The sequence below is a fragment of the Strongylocentrotus purpuratus genome, unplaced genomic scaffold (genome assembly GCF_000002235.5).
Source record: "Strongylocentrotus purpuratus isolate Spur 01 unplaced genomic scaffold, Spur_5.0 spur5_scaffold_4, whole genome shotgun sequence".
NCBI lineage: Eukaryota > Metazoa > Echinodermata > Echinoidea > Camarodonta > Strongylocentrotidae > Strongylocentrotus > Strongylocentrotus purpuratus.
In genome coordinates this window covers 27523997-27541170 of record NW_022145610.1, presented here as the reverse complement: position 1 = coordinate 27541170, position 17174 = coordinate 27523997, and the positions used below count along the sequence as shown (strand labels likewise).

The 17174-nt window shown below is 38.4% G+C and overlaps 1 protein-coding gene across 1 annotated transcript in view; it reads left to right on the top strand.

The window, feature by feature from the left end:
- The window catches only part of LOC578518 (V-type proton ATPase 116 kDa subunit a), a 30793-nt gene extending 14690 nt beyond the window's left edge, over positions 1–16103 (top strand). The window contains exons 7-21 of the mRNA XM_030998210.1: positions 31–157; positions 719–801; positions 1941–2034; positions 2833–3045; positions 3750–3900; positions 4616–4755; positions 5629–5774; positions 6582–6669; positions 7378–7496; positions 8131–8338; positions 9353–9460; positions 10422–10589; positions 11554–11671; positions 13231–13402; positions 14784–16103. Of these exons, the coding sequence (XP_030854070.1) occupies positions 31–157; positions 719–801; positions 1941–2034; positions 2833–3045; positions 3750–3900; positions 4616–4755; positions 5629–5774; positions 6582–6669; positions 7378–7496; positions 8131–8338; positions 9353–9460; positions 10422–10589; positions 11554–11671; positions 13231–13402; positions 14784–14874 (2026 nt within the window). The 3' untranslated portion in view covers positions 14875–16103. The remainder of the gene's footprint in view (positions 1–30; positions 158–718; positions 802–1940; positions 2035–2832; positions 3046–3749; positions 3901–4615; positions 4756–5628; positions 5775–6581; positions 6670–7377; positions 7497–8130; positions 8339–9352; positions 9461–10421; positions 10590–11553; positions 11672–13230; positions 13403–14783) is intronic.
- The last annotated feature ends 1071 nt before the right edge of the window (positions 16104–17174 follow it).

Sequence of the window (17174 nt, the reverse complement as noted above, 5' to 3'; positions counted from 1 at the left end):
CAAAACTTTCTTCTTTGAAAAACTGAATAGATTTGTGACTGGTGTGATTCGACGTGAACGCATCCCTGCATTTGAGCAGATGCTGTGGCGAGTTTGCCGTGGCAACGTGTTCCTGCGTCAGGCTGAGATTGAAGAACCTCTCAAGGATCCTAGCACAGTAAGATGATCAAACATGTACCCACCCTGCCCCACTTCACGCAACCCCTCCCTGCACCCCAGGATGCACCCATCCTATTTAAGATGCACCCCACCCCCTGCACAGTACATACCCCCTCTCCAATCTATGTACCCCATCGAAGCACTCCACCTGTGCCTCTCAGCCAATCACCCCACTTGACCATGTTGCCTATAATGCATGTAGGGGTTGGCAAGTTGTAAAAGAAGCATTAAGACCATTTATTCCTTTAATTTGTCAGACTTTAGATCATGAGTATACCTTATCTTTGGCAACCAGTTCTCTTATCAGATTCATATTTGATTATGGATAAGATGATATATAGTCACTCACTTGATGGTAGTGTTACATTCAAGATTGAATATCAACAGGTGATGACATTTATTTATTTTCTAGAAAAAGAAAAAAATATATACATGTATCAGTGAGTAAGATTTGAATTAATTAACAAGCTAATCTCTCTTGGATGAAACACATTCAAGTACAACATTATGTCAACTTATTGGAAATAAATGTTTCTTTCTTTTGAAATGCGTGAATCAGGGAGAAGAGGTTTGGAAGTCTGTCTTCATCATCTTCTTCCAAGGAGATCAGCTTAAGATCAGGGTCAAGAAGATCTGTGAAGGGTACGTTCAATGTCTCACAATAAGCCAGTTCACAGTAGCAATCTGAGCATGAGCAGATAAAGGTCATTGCAGACCAACCAAATTGTGAAATACACAGAGACAAAATACTGGATACGTGCCCTTGAAAGTTATGTGAACATTATTCATTTATGCACATGCAGTGCACTCCATGATACACAGGTGGAAGTATTCTTTGAAAAGAGGAAACAAAATATCTTTATGTAGCACCTCCATCGCTGTAGGAGTGATTATTTCAAAATGTACAAAATGGGACTTCTTCATGTTTTAAAGAACTGTGGATATTCGGGGTCATTTGGGACATTTGCTAACTGTGAACTGGTCTATTCTTCTGTCTTTACTTTTCTCTGGTTCTTTGACACTGCATGCTCCAGCAACAATTGCTTCACAGTCTTATTCCTACAATAATGACAATGAAACCTGTGTAGAAAGACCACTCTATTGAGTAAAAAGTGATGTTTATAAGCAGGTGGTCTTTATGTACAGGTCCCTTTAAAATATGTGTCAATGTACATCACTATGCCAGGAGACAAGAAATGTGGTCTTTCTATACAGGTGGTCTTTAAAGCAGGTTTGACATCAGTCTTGAAGCAAACACTGTACTTGAACACTATACCAAACTACATACTACAACTGGCTGCTACCTGACAAGCAACTGTTATATTGTTTTACCAATGTACATACATGTATTCTATTCTTTTATGTAAAAATGTATAGTTCTATGAATGTATGTTTTTTTTGTTTTTGTTGTTGTTGATAGCTTTCGTGAAATAAAATTGAATTGAATTGAAGAAGCCAAAACGTGACGTAACCTAAACCCAAGAGGAACCCTAATATCTCTGAAGGAAAAAATTAAGTTTGAATCAGTTTTTGCTAGACCATGTCAGTCATGAGTTCATGTTTTGTAGTGATGGAGGATCAAATACAAAATGCTCTTTCTCCCAAGTTTAGACAAAAAATTGTCCAGTTTTAGAGTTACCACATGCATATGTATAAAGATTAATGATAATCTTTAAATCTTCATAATCCTCTGCCAAGCACGTAAATTTACAATTGTTTTGATCCTGTGCTTGTAATTTTCCATATACTTACATCAGATTTTTGTTTCTCTGTTTCCACAGATTCCGAGCCACCCTTTATCCCTGCAATGAGACTGCAGCTGAGAGAGCAGAGACCTCCATGGCTGTGCTTACAAGGCTGGAAGATCTACAGAAGGTGGGTATTTATATAATATTAGATGGCTTTGAGTGTATACAAGAATATATTGCTCGAGCTGTGAAAATATTGAACGAGTCAGAGACGAGTCCAAAATTGTCACACCGAGAGCAATATATTTTTCGTATCACATGAAAATGAAGCCATATTATATTACATTATTATCTATATCAGGCTGACTTGCAAAATAACCAAATATAACTTACCTCTGTTAGAATGGCTTTTTTTGTTTGTGTGATATCGATAGTTGAAGTTCCCGGATGACGGAGCAATACAAAAACAATATTGGTCAGTCATCCGGGCACTGTGCTAAAGATATTTAATACACTGATTTATTGTACCACTTGGAAGCCTTATATAGATAATAATAATTTTTATTCTTTTATAAATAAATGAATGAAAGGGAAATATATAAAGACTCTGTTGCACAGTAAGGGTTAAAATAGGCTAAACTAACATTTACTTAAATGTGTTCCAGGGTAAATAACATCAAACATAAAAGTGTAGGAATGTCTTTTTGGCAGCCAACTAGAAAAGCTGAAGACCAAAAGTTTATGTTTGAAGATCCATCACATTGTCACCCCAATAGCCCTCATGGGATATAGATAGTAGTGGTTAGGGTAAGTGTTGCAACGGGGTTTGGGGTTAGGTTTAGTGTCAAGGTCATGGTTACATACAGCATTTGCTCTAGGGTTGAAGATAAGACTTTGGATAGTGTAGGAAAATTTATTGTGGAGCTAAAGTCACCTGAACCTAATATATTAATTCTTATCTATTTCTTATGTCTCTTCCACTCAGGTTCTGAGCCAGACTGAGGAGCATCGCCAGCGCCTCCTCTCCCTGGCGTCCAAGAGTCTGCGGGTGTGGTTCATCAAGGTACGCAAGCTCAAGGCCATCTACCACACCCTCAATCTCTTCAACCTGGACGTCACCCAGAAGTGTCTCATTGCGGAATGCTGGTGCCCTGTGTCTGATCTGGATCAGATCAACCTGGCTCTGCGCAGAGGAACGGTAAGTCGTTGTTAAATAACTTAAAGGGGTTGTAGCATGGCAAATACTGGTTATTGATCAGCGCGCTAGCGTTCCCGAAACGGACCGAAGTTCTCATCACGGATCTGTTTCACGTATGTTGCACACACGTGAATACGTAGGACTACTGCGGTCGCATCGTCAGTAGACGTATTATACCCAATTGGCCCCGAGTCAGGCCCTGGGAAAGACCCAAAGGCTCATCATGCTACACCGTCTTTAACCTATTCATGATACATGTATCATCTTGTTTCTCTTAACCACACTGCATGCAGGAAGTGGGTGAACGCTGTATGAAGTCTGTAGGATTGACAGATACAGTAGACAATAGGTTAATTCTTCTTAATAATTTTTAACAGCTTCGTCATGCAAGAGAAACATTGCCAATTTGTAAAATAATATAATGTGAAAAAAGTCCTTTTGCGTTCTACCTTGCATTGCCAATTCAACATTTTTGTAATCATTACTTTCCTTTTAATCCTTCTTATTCATGAACTACATGATGTATGGAATCCGTTAATGGATTCAATGGATTTTGTCGGGAATGTTATTGCTCTTTTAACTTGTGTGCTTTGAGTATTTCATAGCATGATCAGGAGGTTTTTAATAATTCTGTATCGTTAAAAGGAGACTTATCTTTGATGGATTAAGAAAAATAAGAAAGACAACATTTCTTTCGTTTGCAGGAAGTAAGCGGGTCATCCGTACCATCCATCTTGAATCGCATCACAACCGACGAGGAGCCACCCACCTATAACAAGACCAACAAATTTACCAAGGTTTACCAGAGTCTTGTGGACTCCTACGGTGTAGCCAACTACAGAGAAGTCAATCCAGGTATTGACTAAACTGCTGATTACGCTTCAGTCGTTCATTCGTTTGTCCAAGTGCATTCGATAAGGAGATGGGCTTTGCTTACATCGATATGTAGCTGCTCACATTTTTATTTGAAATGCAAGAGCTTTAAAGCACCTCTACACTAGTTTGGCATGGAGGGATTAGACCTCCCTGCAAGGTCACTAGCAGGTGGTCATCTCATCAAATCAGCTCTCAAATAACATAAGAAAAAGGGCATTATGGGGGATCAACAGGTACCGCTTAGGCATTGTTGGCTGTATAGAGAGCACAAATAGCTATAAGTAGTACAGTGGGGCTTTAATATCTTAGTAAGCTGGTCATTGCAGAATACTTCCCCTTTGCCAATAAATCTAGTCGATTTGGACCTCATTGTTCACTTTTGCACAACTGAATCCAGCAATGATACAAACCAGATAATGGATGGAAATTTGTGCATAAAGGTTACATGAGTACAGTGTGAGATATAAATATAATTTCAAAGTATTTTCCCCATACTATGACTTTGGTTTGTTTGACAATTCTATCAAGTTGAACATATTACCAGAGCATGGGTCTACCAAAATATCAGGCACAGTAAACCCTTAAGTGTCAATCAATTTAAGTTCACTCTTCAATTATACACTGTTATGAATATTTTGTAGAAGGAGCAAATTGTCTTTAATGGTGGTCTCTATTTATCTCTTTAAACCCACAGCTCCTTTCACTATCATCACTTATCCATTCCTCTTCTCTGTGATGTACGGTGATATGGGTCACGGCTTGATCATGTTCCTCTTTGGACTGTGGCTGGTGGTGAGGGAGAAACAACTGCACGCCTCCCTAGCCAATCATGAGGTAAGTGTGGCCTTCGGGGTGATGTCTTCAAGTCCTTTTGACCTCGTGGCTATTAGGATGAAGGTCAATGAGACCAATTGGTCCTTATTACATGTAGGTTTCCATTTTCAATACTCCTACAGGTGACCTTTTGGGTGATGTCTTCAAGTCCTTTGTCCCATTTGCCCTATGTCCTATTAGGACCAGGGTCTTGATCAGACCGATCCGACATTGAGGGGGGGGGGGGTTCATTTTCATTAGTCATACATCTACGTGTGGGATGCTGTCTACAAGTCATTTGTCCAATGTCTCATATGTGATATTAAATTAAGGATCTCCATCGGACCAACAGGATTTTTCAGTTTTCTACTTTAGGAGTCCTAAATGTGACCTTTGGAGCGGTGCCACTTTAGCATTGTCCCTCTTGTCCTATAAAGATTCTGTAAAGCCTGCGTTGTGTGTGTTGATTTGCCCCTCCCCTTGTTTCATAGACGCAGGCTATGTTAAGTAGAAAACACTCTGTTCCTCGGATAGGACGTTAAATGGAGGCCCCGTGTAGAGGAGAGTCACCACCTTTGCACGTAATAAGAACCCATTACACTATCCGATAAGAGTAGGGGGAAACCCCGGTGTAATGTTCCACCTGCACACCCCAATCAGGCCGAGTATATACGGCATCTGCAAGAATCTTCAGTATTGAAGGAGGCAGATTATCCTGAAGAAGAAGAAGAAGAGATTAGGGTCATAGGACACCAGCTGCTGGAGCTAAAGCTAGGCTATGAGTGTCCAGTATTGCATAAGGATGTCATATCATTAAGTAATATACATCAAAGAAATAGTATGATCATACTTATTCTCATGATTATTATTAATATCTGTTTCATCCTCTTCTAGATGTTTGGGATGTTGTACGGCGGTCGCTATGTCATCATGCTGATGGGTCTCTTCTCCGTCTACTCTGGCTTCCTCTACAATGACTGCCTCTCCAATTCGGTCAATATATTCGGCTCAACTTGGAATGCTACTAACATGAATTATACGTAAGCCCTAGTCTAGTCCAACTTGGAATTGATATGTGTAGAGGTCTGGGTCTAGTGGATAAGTCACGCGACTGCAGATCACGGCACTAATGTCCTTTGGCAAGATGTTAATCTACATTTGCCACTCTCCAACCAGTTGTCAGTGGGTACCTGATATGTTTGAGCGCTGGTTTCTTTGGCAGCTCGGCTATGACCAGGGTAATATGTGTAAAGCGCCATGAGTGTCATAGCCTGGCAGATACCAGGGCCATTCATATAATTATTATCATCGAAAGCATTGATAGGAATAATAGAAGCAGAAATGGAATCTAGTGGCAGCAGTATTAGAAAAGTTTGTAATAATGTTCTGATGCATTTTGATGACCACACCATTAAAAAAAAATGGTTTCTCATCATTACCTTTAGTAATGTCTAGAGTCAGATTGATCTGAAAAGAAGTTACTCTAGAAAATGACTATTTGTTTTTATTTGTCAACTTCATCATGTTGTTTACATTTTGGTTCTCATTACCTCCTGTCTCTTTCTCTCTCTCACTCTTGCTCTTGCTCTCAACCTCTCTCTTTATCTACCTCCCCTCCCTCCCCTCCCTCTTTCCCATCTCTCCCCTTTCTCTCTGCTTCTCCCCCCATCTCTCTCCCTCTCCTCTCCCTCTCCTCTCCATTTTTATCCCTCCCCTCCCTCTTTCCCATCCCTCCCATTTCTCGCTCCCTCTATCTCTTATATCTCTGCCTCTCCCTCCCCATCTCTTTCCCTCTCCCTCCCCCCTCCCCATCTCTCTCTCTCTCTCTCTCCCTCTCTCTTCCACAGTGATGAGTTACTGAGTCAAGACATCTCTTTAGGTCTGGATCCAAAGTACTCTGCTACAGGAGCAGTCTATCCCATTGGTATTGATCCTGTAAGTATGTACATTGTCCCCTTCAGTGGCGGCACCAGGGGCAAGTTTCACAAAATAGTCACAAGTATAAATGCATAGACATCCCATTGAAACACATGTTCATTCTTTAATGCATGTTTCTTTTGGATGCCCTAGAACTCATGGTTTTTGTGAAATTTGCCCAAGTTCTTTGTAATTTTACAAAGCTTGATAAAGATACATATTAAAGTCAGTTGGACATTATGCAATGCCATTTGATAACCTTAAAGTGACTCAGTGACTTACAGTGACTCAGTAACATTGCCTCAGATTCTGAAACAAAATCCTGAATTTAGCTCATGCTGCAATCCTAATCATAAACCTTTAGGTCAGTCAGGAATCCCATGACTTTTCAAGCCGATCGCCTGTCTGCTTATCAAGATAGTTATGATTGGAAATCAAAATTTCATTTTTTGTTTTCCTGACGGTTTTTATTACACTACAGTCTATTGGGGAAAATGAGTATGGTAAAACCAGTCACTCACTTCATGATCATTTTAAAGCACAATTTTTTTAGGGCTTCAATGCTACACCATATCACAGATACTGATAAAAGCAATATTTTGGATTAAACCATACATTCCTCTTTTGTTCAAAAGCATGAGATTGGAACAGATCAAAAGTAATTGAAATAACTTGAAATGAATTTCAATAAACCAATGTTTGTTTATTATTCCCTTTGGTTGGTAGATGTGGCAGCTATCTACCAACAGTATAAACTTTCTCAACTCATACAAGATGAAACTGTCCGTAATCCTTGGAGTCAGCCAGATGACGTTTGGTGTGTTCCTCAGCTTCTGCAATCACAGGTATCAAATTAATTTTATTTTTCAGTCTATCTGTGATTTCACATTTCATAGGATCGGTGTTACATAGAGATCAGAGATGTAGTTAAAGCCCCTCTAAAGCCCCTCTAAAGCCCCAAATTTCACCAAAAGTTTGATGGCAAGTTTCACTTAAATTGTATCATAATTTGAAAGAGGATGTCATTTGAGACACACTTCTGCAAAGATCCCCCCCCCAAAAAAAAAAATAGGTTTGAAGACAAATATATATTTTTTTAAATTGGGTAGTCTGTTGTTCGCAGAAAGCCTAAATTTTGTAATCTTTCATCAATATTTGACTTCACGCACATTTCTCTTCATCTTTATGATGACTTATGTAAATCCTAATAATGCCCCTATCTAATTAAGCATATCTCTCTTTTTCTCTCACAGCTGATTCCCTAAAGACTTAAAGAAACTCCTGAAGTTTGTCCTAGAGCTCATTTTCATAGTCATATTGATATATGCAAATTGATTATACTAGCCTGCCCATAATAATCTCTCTCTTTCTCTCTCTCTCTCTCTCTCTCTCTCTCTCTCTCTTTTCCCCCTCTCTCTACCCCCCTCTCTCTCTTTCTCTTTCTTTCCCCCTTCCGTGTCTGTGTCTCTCTCCCCCCAGATACTTCAAGAGGTCCCTGAACATCTGGGGTGAATTCGTCCCACAGCTCATCTTCATGATCTCCATCTTTGGCTACCTGGTCGTCCTCATCTTCGTCAAGTGGCTGATCTACGACGTGTGGAATGAGAACTCTGCCCCCAGCCTCATCCTGACCCTCATCAATATGGGTCTCCTCACCCCACCAGACCCTCCTATGTTCCCAGGACAAGTAAGAGTGACAAATATGATATTTATGTGACAATAGGCCCGTTCACACATAACATTTAGTGCGATTTGGATTGCGATGCAGAGATTGATTTTTCTTGGCGACCATTCACACATGGAGAATTCTCGCTTGACGGCAAGAACGTCCGAACTGCCCTGGCATGAATCCCAACGATGTATGCACGCTTGGAATCCTGGGATTAAATAAATCTATTTTTTATTCAATACCATTCACACACAGAGTGTGCGGCAAACTATCGTGATTATTCTGAAAAATCGTAAGACTAACTGCGAATCGTGAAGATTACTGAAATTATTCTGTTCACCCACGCAAAAAAAAAGATTTTTGGATCGCAATGCAAAAATCCATTTTTATAAATATCACTTTTTGCTGTAGGTGTGAACGCCTCTATTGACCTTATTCTTATCATGGAAACAAAGTCAACCATAATTCTTGTAATATGAATGAATATGATATTAGACAATATTTGTTTTTTTGTTGTTTTGTTTAGAGCTTGGAAGGGTTTTGTTTATTGCCTGTACCACTGCCCTTCGGGTTAAAAAACAAAGAAAAAAGAGCCAATTTGAATACTTCTTTGAGAGTTTGAGGCAACGGTTACCTGGCAGGAATGAATTCCTAGAAATGCTAGAGCGCCGTAATGGCTGCACAGCTAAAGCCAGGGTAATAATTTTCAAATTTGTTAAGGCGCCTTAAGCATCCCTTGGAGTGGATAAGTGCGCATTATAAATGTTGTTATTATTATTATTATTATTATTATTATTATTATTGATGCTCAGGCAAGGGAGATAGGACTACTTGATTACCTTTGTAAATAGCCTAGTCTAAATAACCCGTGTAAATGTTCAACTTATTGGTGATAGAAGGAACAGGAAACACTTTTCATGCAGATATATGCCCTACTAGTTTTAAATGTTCAACATAATTTACTATCGGAGATAGCCGCTAATCTAAATGTGGCCCTCTGCTCATCTTCTACTTTTTCAAACCCACATACAGCCATCGCTGCAAATCTTTCTGGTTCTGTTAGCCGTGTCTTGTATACCATGGATGCTCTTCGTCAAACCGGTCGTACTTTATCTGCGGCATCAGAACAGACCTCTAAGCGTGAGTATCCTTCCTACAATTTTAATACTGCAGGGATAAGATTCCTCCGCCGATCGATGGATTTCGAGAAGTAAAAAAAAAAAAAAAAATTCTTCTTCTAACCCTTACCCTAACCCTGTAAGCGGGCGCTTCCCCCTTTACCCCTGCCAGTGGCGTTGCCGTCAGATCCCCAATCAATCTTCCTCCTTTCGGGGAATTTCTCTGTCTCATCCCTGATACTGCCATGGTCTTCTCCTTACCCTGTTTAAATGCACATGTTACTTGTGGATTTACTGCTCACTTGTGGGCTTTGTCACTAGGCAGTACTGTAAAACCATAAACTATGCACATTTTGTGGGTTTGGTCCATATTTTATGACATTTGTGCAATTTGCATTATTGTTTTTATTAACAATCTTTGAATATTTCTGGTTTTACACGCTTTTACACTAATTGGAAAGTTGCTTGTGCAATTGAAATATTATGGTATTCTGAAATATGGATGAGACATTCACACATTTTCAAGATTGATCTGCAGTATTGAAGAAAATTTCATCTCTTGCTCCGTCATATTTGTTCATTGATATGTAGAAATTCTGCAAACGGTAACAACGATACCTTAATAAAATTTAGGATCCTGGAGAAATCTTTGACACTAGGGATAAATAATCAACACTATAATGCCATTTGCTTTAAAACACCTCAAATTGAGTATTTGTATATCTCATTAATCTCATTTAAGGCGCGATAGCTCAGTCAGTAGAGCAGGGGTCTCGTTATCCGGTGACCCAGGTTCGAAACCAAGGCGATGCGCTAATGCCCTTTGGTAAGGCATTAATCCTCATTACCAGGTCCCTCAGAGAGGACCTAAAGCAGTTGGCCGTCTGGTTGCTTACTTACAAGCATTTATGCTTTCTTAGCAGTCAGGTAAAATAACCACCACCGCCGCCATTATATTTGTTGCTCTTTAATTCTATGGACAGACCTATCTAACCTGGCCCAATCGAGGAACAGCCGATGCAAGCGGACTACTGTCCTCGGACACCCAGGCAGTCATCAACCAAGATGAGCTAGCTATCAATAATAGTGATGCAGAAGACCCTGAGACCAGTAATCACCTGGAGCAACCAGCGTCACTGGTTCCTAAAGAGGTAAGGAAGGCTCAACTCTCTTGTTTCCATATGCCCACATGGCAGTTTAGTTTAATCTGCACAAACTCTATGTTTCATTGAGGGTCTTGTCTTGCTTCCGTTTTGTGAAGAAGCAGAGCTCTATTTAGTCCACTTACATAAATCTGATTCTTTAAAAAAAAAAATTGTGCGCCAAATGACAGCATTAGAAAAAAGCAATATGCTATCTTCATCAGCTGAAATGCTCGAAATTCAGAAGGCCCCCTTTTTTTTTTGCTTACTGGAACACAAACTGAAACAAAATATGCCAATTTCTGTACTAAATTTCTTGTCTGACATCCTTCTATCTACTATAAATTAGATATACTTTTGTTCATGATAACATGTGTACCACCTGAAAAAATTAGTTGATGGTTTCACGAATTGGCGTTTCTCCATTGTTTTAGCCTATGCATGTATGTCGGTGTGAAACAAGTGATTGACTTTATGTAAATATCTGTCAGTAGAAACTTACAAGTAATCCGGGGGCTGTCTTTTTAAAGGCACAATCGCTTTATTAATGTTTATTGATTAATTCTTTTTGATTCATAGAGGTTGAGTGGTTTAATGACTCGGTTGAGAATGCATTGGTTGTGGGTTCGAGCCCCGGCACTCTACTTATGTCCTTGAGCAAGGCATTTGATCTACATTGCTCCTCTCCACCCAGGTGCTAAATGGGTACCTGGTAGGATGCTGAGGTCATTTTGATTAGATTGGCATGTACGTCCTCCTATATAGGCAGCTAGCTGGAATGCTCCCCAGGGAGTGGAGAGTGTCCACTTTTATTTCAATCTAATGACCTGGGTAATAATAATTCCGTCAGCGCTTTGGTCACTTGTAACTGGTAAAGCGCTTTATAAGAAACAGTTATTATTATTATTGATTATTTGTTGCTGTTGTTGTTATTATTAATTATTGTTGTTGTTATTGTTTAATTCTCTCCTAGTTCGATTTTGGGGAGACCTTTATCTACCAAGCTATCCATACGATCGAGTACTGTCTCGGCTGTATCTCACACACAGCGTCTTACCTTCGACTCTGGGCTCTCAGCTTGGCCCATTCTGGTAAGTCCACGCAGTGTTGAATTGATTAAAGCCCCACTGCACTACCTATAGCTACTTGCGCCCTCTATATAGCAAACAATGCCTAATTGGTGACCATCAGTCCCCCATGATCCTCTTTTTCTTTTGTTAAGTGAGAGCTGATTTGATGAGATAACCACCTGTTGATGACCTTGCAGGGTGGTCTAATTCCTCCTGTAAACAAGTACAGATAGGCTTTAAGAAGAGGGTGATGGTAGTTCATAGCACAAATAACAATTTCAACCAAAGTGGGCTCAGGTATATATGTGCATGAAAAGATTAAAAAGGAATAGTTTGGGTTTGTCCTCCTGGGCTTTGTCTTACAAAGAGTTGCGATTGATCCAAATCAAACGCAAGTCCTCCAATCAATCACAAGTTTGCAGTCTCCTATCTCTGTACATAGTTGCGATTGATATCATCTCTTTGTAAGACGGGGCCCAGATGTTTAAAGAGAAGGTTGAGTTCTGGGAAGAGGTGAAAAACAATTTGTGAGCGTTATCATTGTTATTATGCAAGTGTGGAAGAACATCAGATAAGACATGTTCCCTGAAAAGCATGGCTCTTCAAATCCCTTCATATTCTAAATATGTCATGTACATCGTAAAACTCGGGGTAGGTTTTTTACGCCACGTGTTCGTGTAGTCCCATATACATCTTTCTGTGTACAGTGTTTGTAACTTTACCAAGACTTGGCCAATTTCTTATCATTCTGATGATTCCAGAACCTTGCAATACACACAAATTCTTATATGCTAGATGATCAACCTTTTCTGGTCGATTCCACACCGTTTCTTTCACAATGCAATCGCATGACCAGAACTCAACTTCATCTTTACGCATGGAGGATCTTTTATCACTGAACATACATGTATGCAGAGGCATATTGGGGATGATGTCGTATTCATCTCGTCTTTATATTTACCTTGATCATTTTGCCTACAAGCTTGGATCACACTGGTTGGTGCAGAATATGAAAACAGTATCCATTGAAAATTCTTGTTTTTTGCCCAAAATAATGAAGCCTTTCAGTTCTTGTTCAAATTCGGTGTTTTTGCAATCTTAAAAAGAATTTGGTGGGAGTGAAACATGTAATTATTTCCCTGAGTCCTGTTCGAAAGATAAAGTTGAGTTCTGGTTATGCATGTGAAAGAAATGGTGTGAAATCGATCGGAAAAGGTTGATCATCTAGTATATAAGTATTGGGAGTGTACTACAAGGTTCTGGAATCATCAAAATGATAAGAAATTTGGCCCAGTCTTGGTAAAGTGATAAGCACTGTACACAGAAAGATGTATATGGGACTACACGAACATGTGGCGTAAGAATCCATCCTGATTTTTTATGATGTTACATGCCATATTTAGAATATTAAGGAATTTGATGAGCCATGCTTTTCAGGGAACATTTTTTATCTGATGTTATTGCACACTTGCATAATACAATGATAACGCTCACAAATAATTTTTCACCTCTTCCCAGAACTCAACCTTCTCTTTAACTCTTGCAATTTTTGTGCATCCTCTGTCTTTTCTCTCATCCAGAGCTGTCAGAAGTCTTGTGGAACATGCTGCTGGCCATTGGGCTGAGGATGAATGGTTTTGTAGGGTCCATAGCGACGTTTGGATGCTTTGGAGCTTGGGCTATCCTCACCGTGGGTATCCTGCTCTTCATGGAGGGTCTATCTGCTTTCCTTCACACCCTGCGTCTCCACTGGTAAGTCTTTTCATCATTAAAGGCATCGTTTAACAATGTTAAATCTGAGATGCATGGCCCTACGTGTTATCAGTGTCTGTGATATGGTGTATTATTGAAGCCCTAAAAAATTTGCGCTTCAAAATGATCATGAAGTGCCTCAAAAAAGAACAAATCTTTGAGTGACCGGTTTTACCATACTCATTTTCCCCAATAGACTGTATTGTAATGAAAACCGTTAGGAAAACAAATTTGTAAATTACGATTTTCAATCATAAATATCTTGATAATCAGACAGGCGATCGGCTTGTAAAATTCATGGGACCTGACCTAAAGGTTTATAATTATCATTGCAGCATGAGCTAAATCCAGGATTTGGTTTCAGAATCTGAGACAAAGTTACCCAATTCCTCTAACTTCCCTATACAGTCAAACCTGTTTTAGTGGCCACCTTTCTATAAAGACCACCTGTCTATTGAAGTCGTGTATTTTGCATCCCTCTTGAGAGAAATGTGTGTTGTTGAACTTGCCTAGAAAGGCCACCTGTCTTCAGTGACCATTTTCTCTGTTGTCCTTGGGTGGCCTCAATAGACAAGTTTGACTGCAGTTTTGTTATCATTGGATGTTTTCTCCTGTGACATTTACTTTGGGCTTTGTTTCATCACAAGTATAGAGTTAGGTGTAGGGTTGGAGTTTAGAGTTAGAGTTAGGGTTGGAGGTGGGGTTTAGAGTTAGGTTTAGGGTTGGAGTTTAGTGTTGGAGTGTAGGGTTAGGGTTTAGGGTTAGGTTTAGGGTTCCTCTCCCTATATGGCTTGCTTGCCGGAGTGTTGGCTCAGTCAGTAGAGCCTCCGCCTCACAACCGGGAGGTCGTGGGTTCGAACCCCGGTCGCGTCATACCAAAAGACGTTAAAAGATGGGAGTTGTTGCTACCTTGTTTGGCGTTCAACAATAAGGGATAGAGCAACGTCGATCTGGCGCTGCTTAGTGGCTGCCGGGCTCACGATCAATTGGGCAAAAAAGAATTTCCGTTTCGGTTTAATAAAATTTGGAGTGGACTTTTAGGCTATTATTATTATTATTATTATTATTATTATTAATTAAGTAAACCACAAATCAGTAAAAGAAAAATATATTATACAAAATGACAAAGATATTATTAAGATGATTGGCTAAGAATTTCAATGTACTGTCACATGATATTTGGCAATGATCATTCTTCCGAATTTATGAATGACCATTCGTTTTAATTTGAAATGCATCTATAATGGTAGTGATGAATATTGAAAATGTGCATACTGTACAGGGTTTTAAACCCATTATTGTTATGACTCATTTTAAAAGGTGACAATATAGATCACACTTTAACTGGTGAACAATCTTCTTTCCATCTCTTTTTCTTAAGGATTGAATTTCAGAGCAAGTTCTATAAAGGAGAGGGCCATCCGTTCTTGCCGTTCACGTTTGATGCCATCCTAGAAGGAAAGGAGGAATAAAGATGGTGCACATTCTCCCACAATCGATGCCCCTTATCTATACCCCTCCCCAGGATGAAAGAAGAAACTCATAAAGGGCTTATATCTTCACCTTCTTCATTTGGAGTTTGTCATCTTTCAAAAGTTTTCTTCTTTCAATGTATTATTCTTTCCAAATTTCTGTATATTCCCCCAGATCTTTTAGCTTTGTTGATATTATATGATATGCATGGATGTAAAGTTGTGGTATTTGTTGAATACGTATGAATATTTGTATTGAATCTATTCAGAAGAATGTTTAGTAGAAATAGACATAAGTGGAATTTATCTAGTGAATCACGGTAAAAAAAAACCTTCTATACCAAAACGTCTGTGCAATGTACGAAGTAATCATCATTACATGTATGTGAGATAAAGATTAACAAAAAGTTATATCAAATTCTATTAGACTACTACAATTACTGATTCCAAAGAATATCACCTAAAGATGTTTTATTAAAGTACTCTATATAGGAATTGTTATAGTGTTCCTAGGTATGCTTGTATTCATGTATTGTATTACACAAACTGTACAACTGGTGATTGTTTTCTGAGTATTAACCCAATCGAGTTTTTCTTCTTGAAATGTGCACCTTTAAATTGGTTATGGTATTTCATTGAAAAGGGTAAGAATTGCATGCATTTCCTTTCATTTATAAATAACAGTTTAGTGTAGGCATATGCATTGTAAAAAAGCAAAAACAAACTTGTTAAGTACTAGCAACATTTACATTTACGATATATTTTGGCATGGAATTCCTACATCAAAGCTTATGCAATTTTATTTATAGACAACAGATTTTTATACTGTTTTCTTACCAAGAATAAATGGCACTTGCATTGAATTTATGCTTGTCATTAAATACTGATTATGACCAACAACAAAAAATCGTCATTAATTAGCATCCAACCTTCTATGCATCCTGAATGACATTTTTTTTTTTTTTTTTTTTTTTTCTGCTCCTACCCCAAATGTTAGGATTTTGATTATATACAGATGTACGTCCTGTGTAGTACACAGCAATTAGAGGCTTAAGCCTTTGAAAGAAATGTTTAAGAAATTGGCAATTTCAGTGATATTCAGAGGCTTGCTTTTCATATTTTCACATTGTATTCCTATTTATTGTATTATTTTTCCATTGTACTGATTTAACATTGCAAAACATTTAGTACATGCTGTACCTGCCTCTAATTGAAATATATCTATTTTTGGCTTCCCCCCCCCCCCCCCATGAATCCATGAAAAATAATGTTTCTGAAGCTGAAGACATGTAATATTCAAACTGCTGTATTCCTTTCCTTTGTCACCTTGTCTTAAGTTAACAAAAAATATATAAACAATACCAGTTATATAACCAATGCTCTTACGTTTATGTTAAGATTTGTAATGTTTTGTTTTATACCTATTACTATATACAGTGTACGTGCTGTCAATTATTGTGAAGGTTTTGTAATATGAATTTCCTTAGGATCACAAATTTATCAATCCGCAATAACAGATTGTTCTGCACCTTAGGGTCAGCACTAAGCTTCAGATGATATGTTATATATGATATTTTTTCTCCTTCGAAGCACCAGTAAATGGACATTTCAAGGTCTTGTTCAGTACATTCTGAACTTTTTCAGAGTTGAGCGTACTGTTTTAACTATTAATGTTTAGCAAAGAATAGAATATGCGATTTTTAAATTAGAAAATACCTCAAGTTTCAAAGAACACGATTATTCCCAAGCATGATATTGAAACCAGATAACAACACTGCTGCATTGTTTATTCTGCTGAAAACTCATCTATTCAATTTATCAATGGTTGTGCATGAATTTTAGTGTCTATTGTGTAAAGATATTTACCACAGTACACCTGAAAATGAATGTATAAGGGCTAGATGTTCATGACGCTGTTGTTGAACTGTTGAACTGCTGGCATTAAAGAAAATGTTTCAGTTATGTATTCATATAGACTTGATGTGGGTCCGTGCTGTTAATAGCAAATGTAAAATCTGTCAATCATGAAAATGATGCCATTGAAAATACATGTACCATGCAACTCAGATTAATTTTGGATATTTAAAAGAATAGTTTGCTCATTATGAAGAACACATTAACACGGCAATATTTTTTGCATTCCTTATCATTATCCAATAATGGAATTATTATTATTTGCATGGAGAAGATTCACATCATATGAAACATATTCAGAAATTGCAAATTGTGATGAATATATTGCAGTTTATAACACATCCAGCATTAGTTTACACATTACAGGTATTTTCTGTCATTTTTTC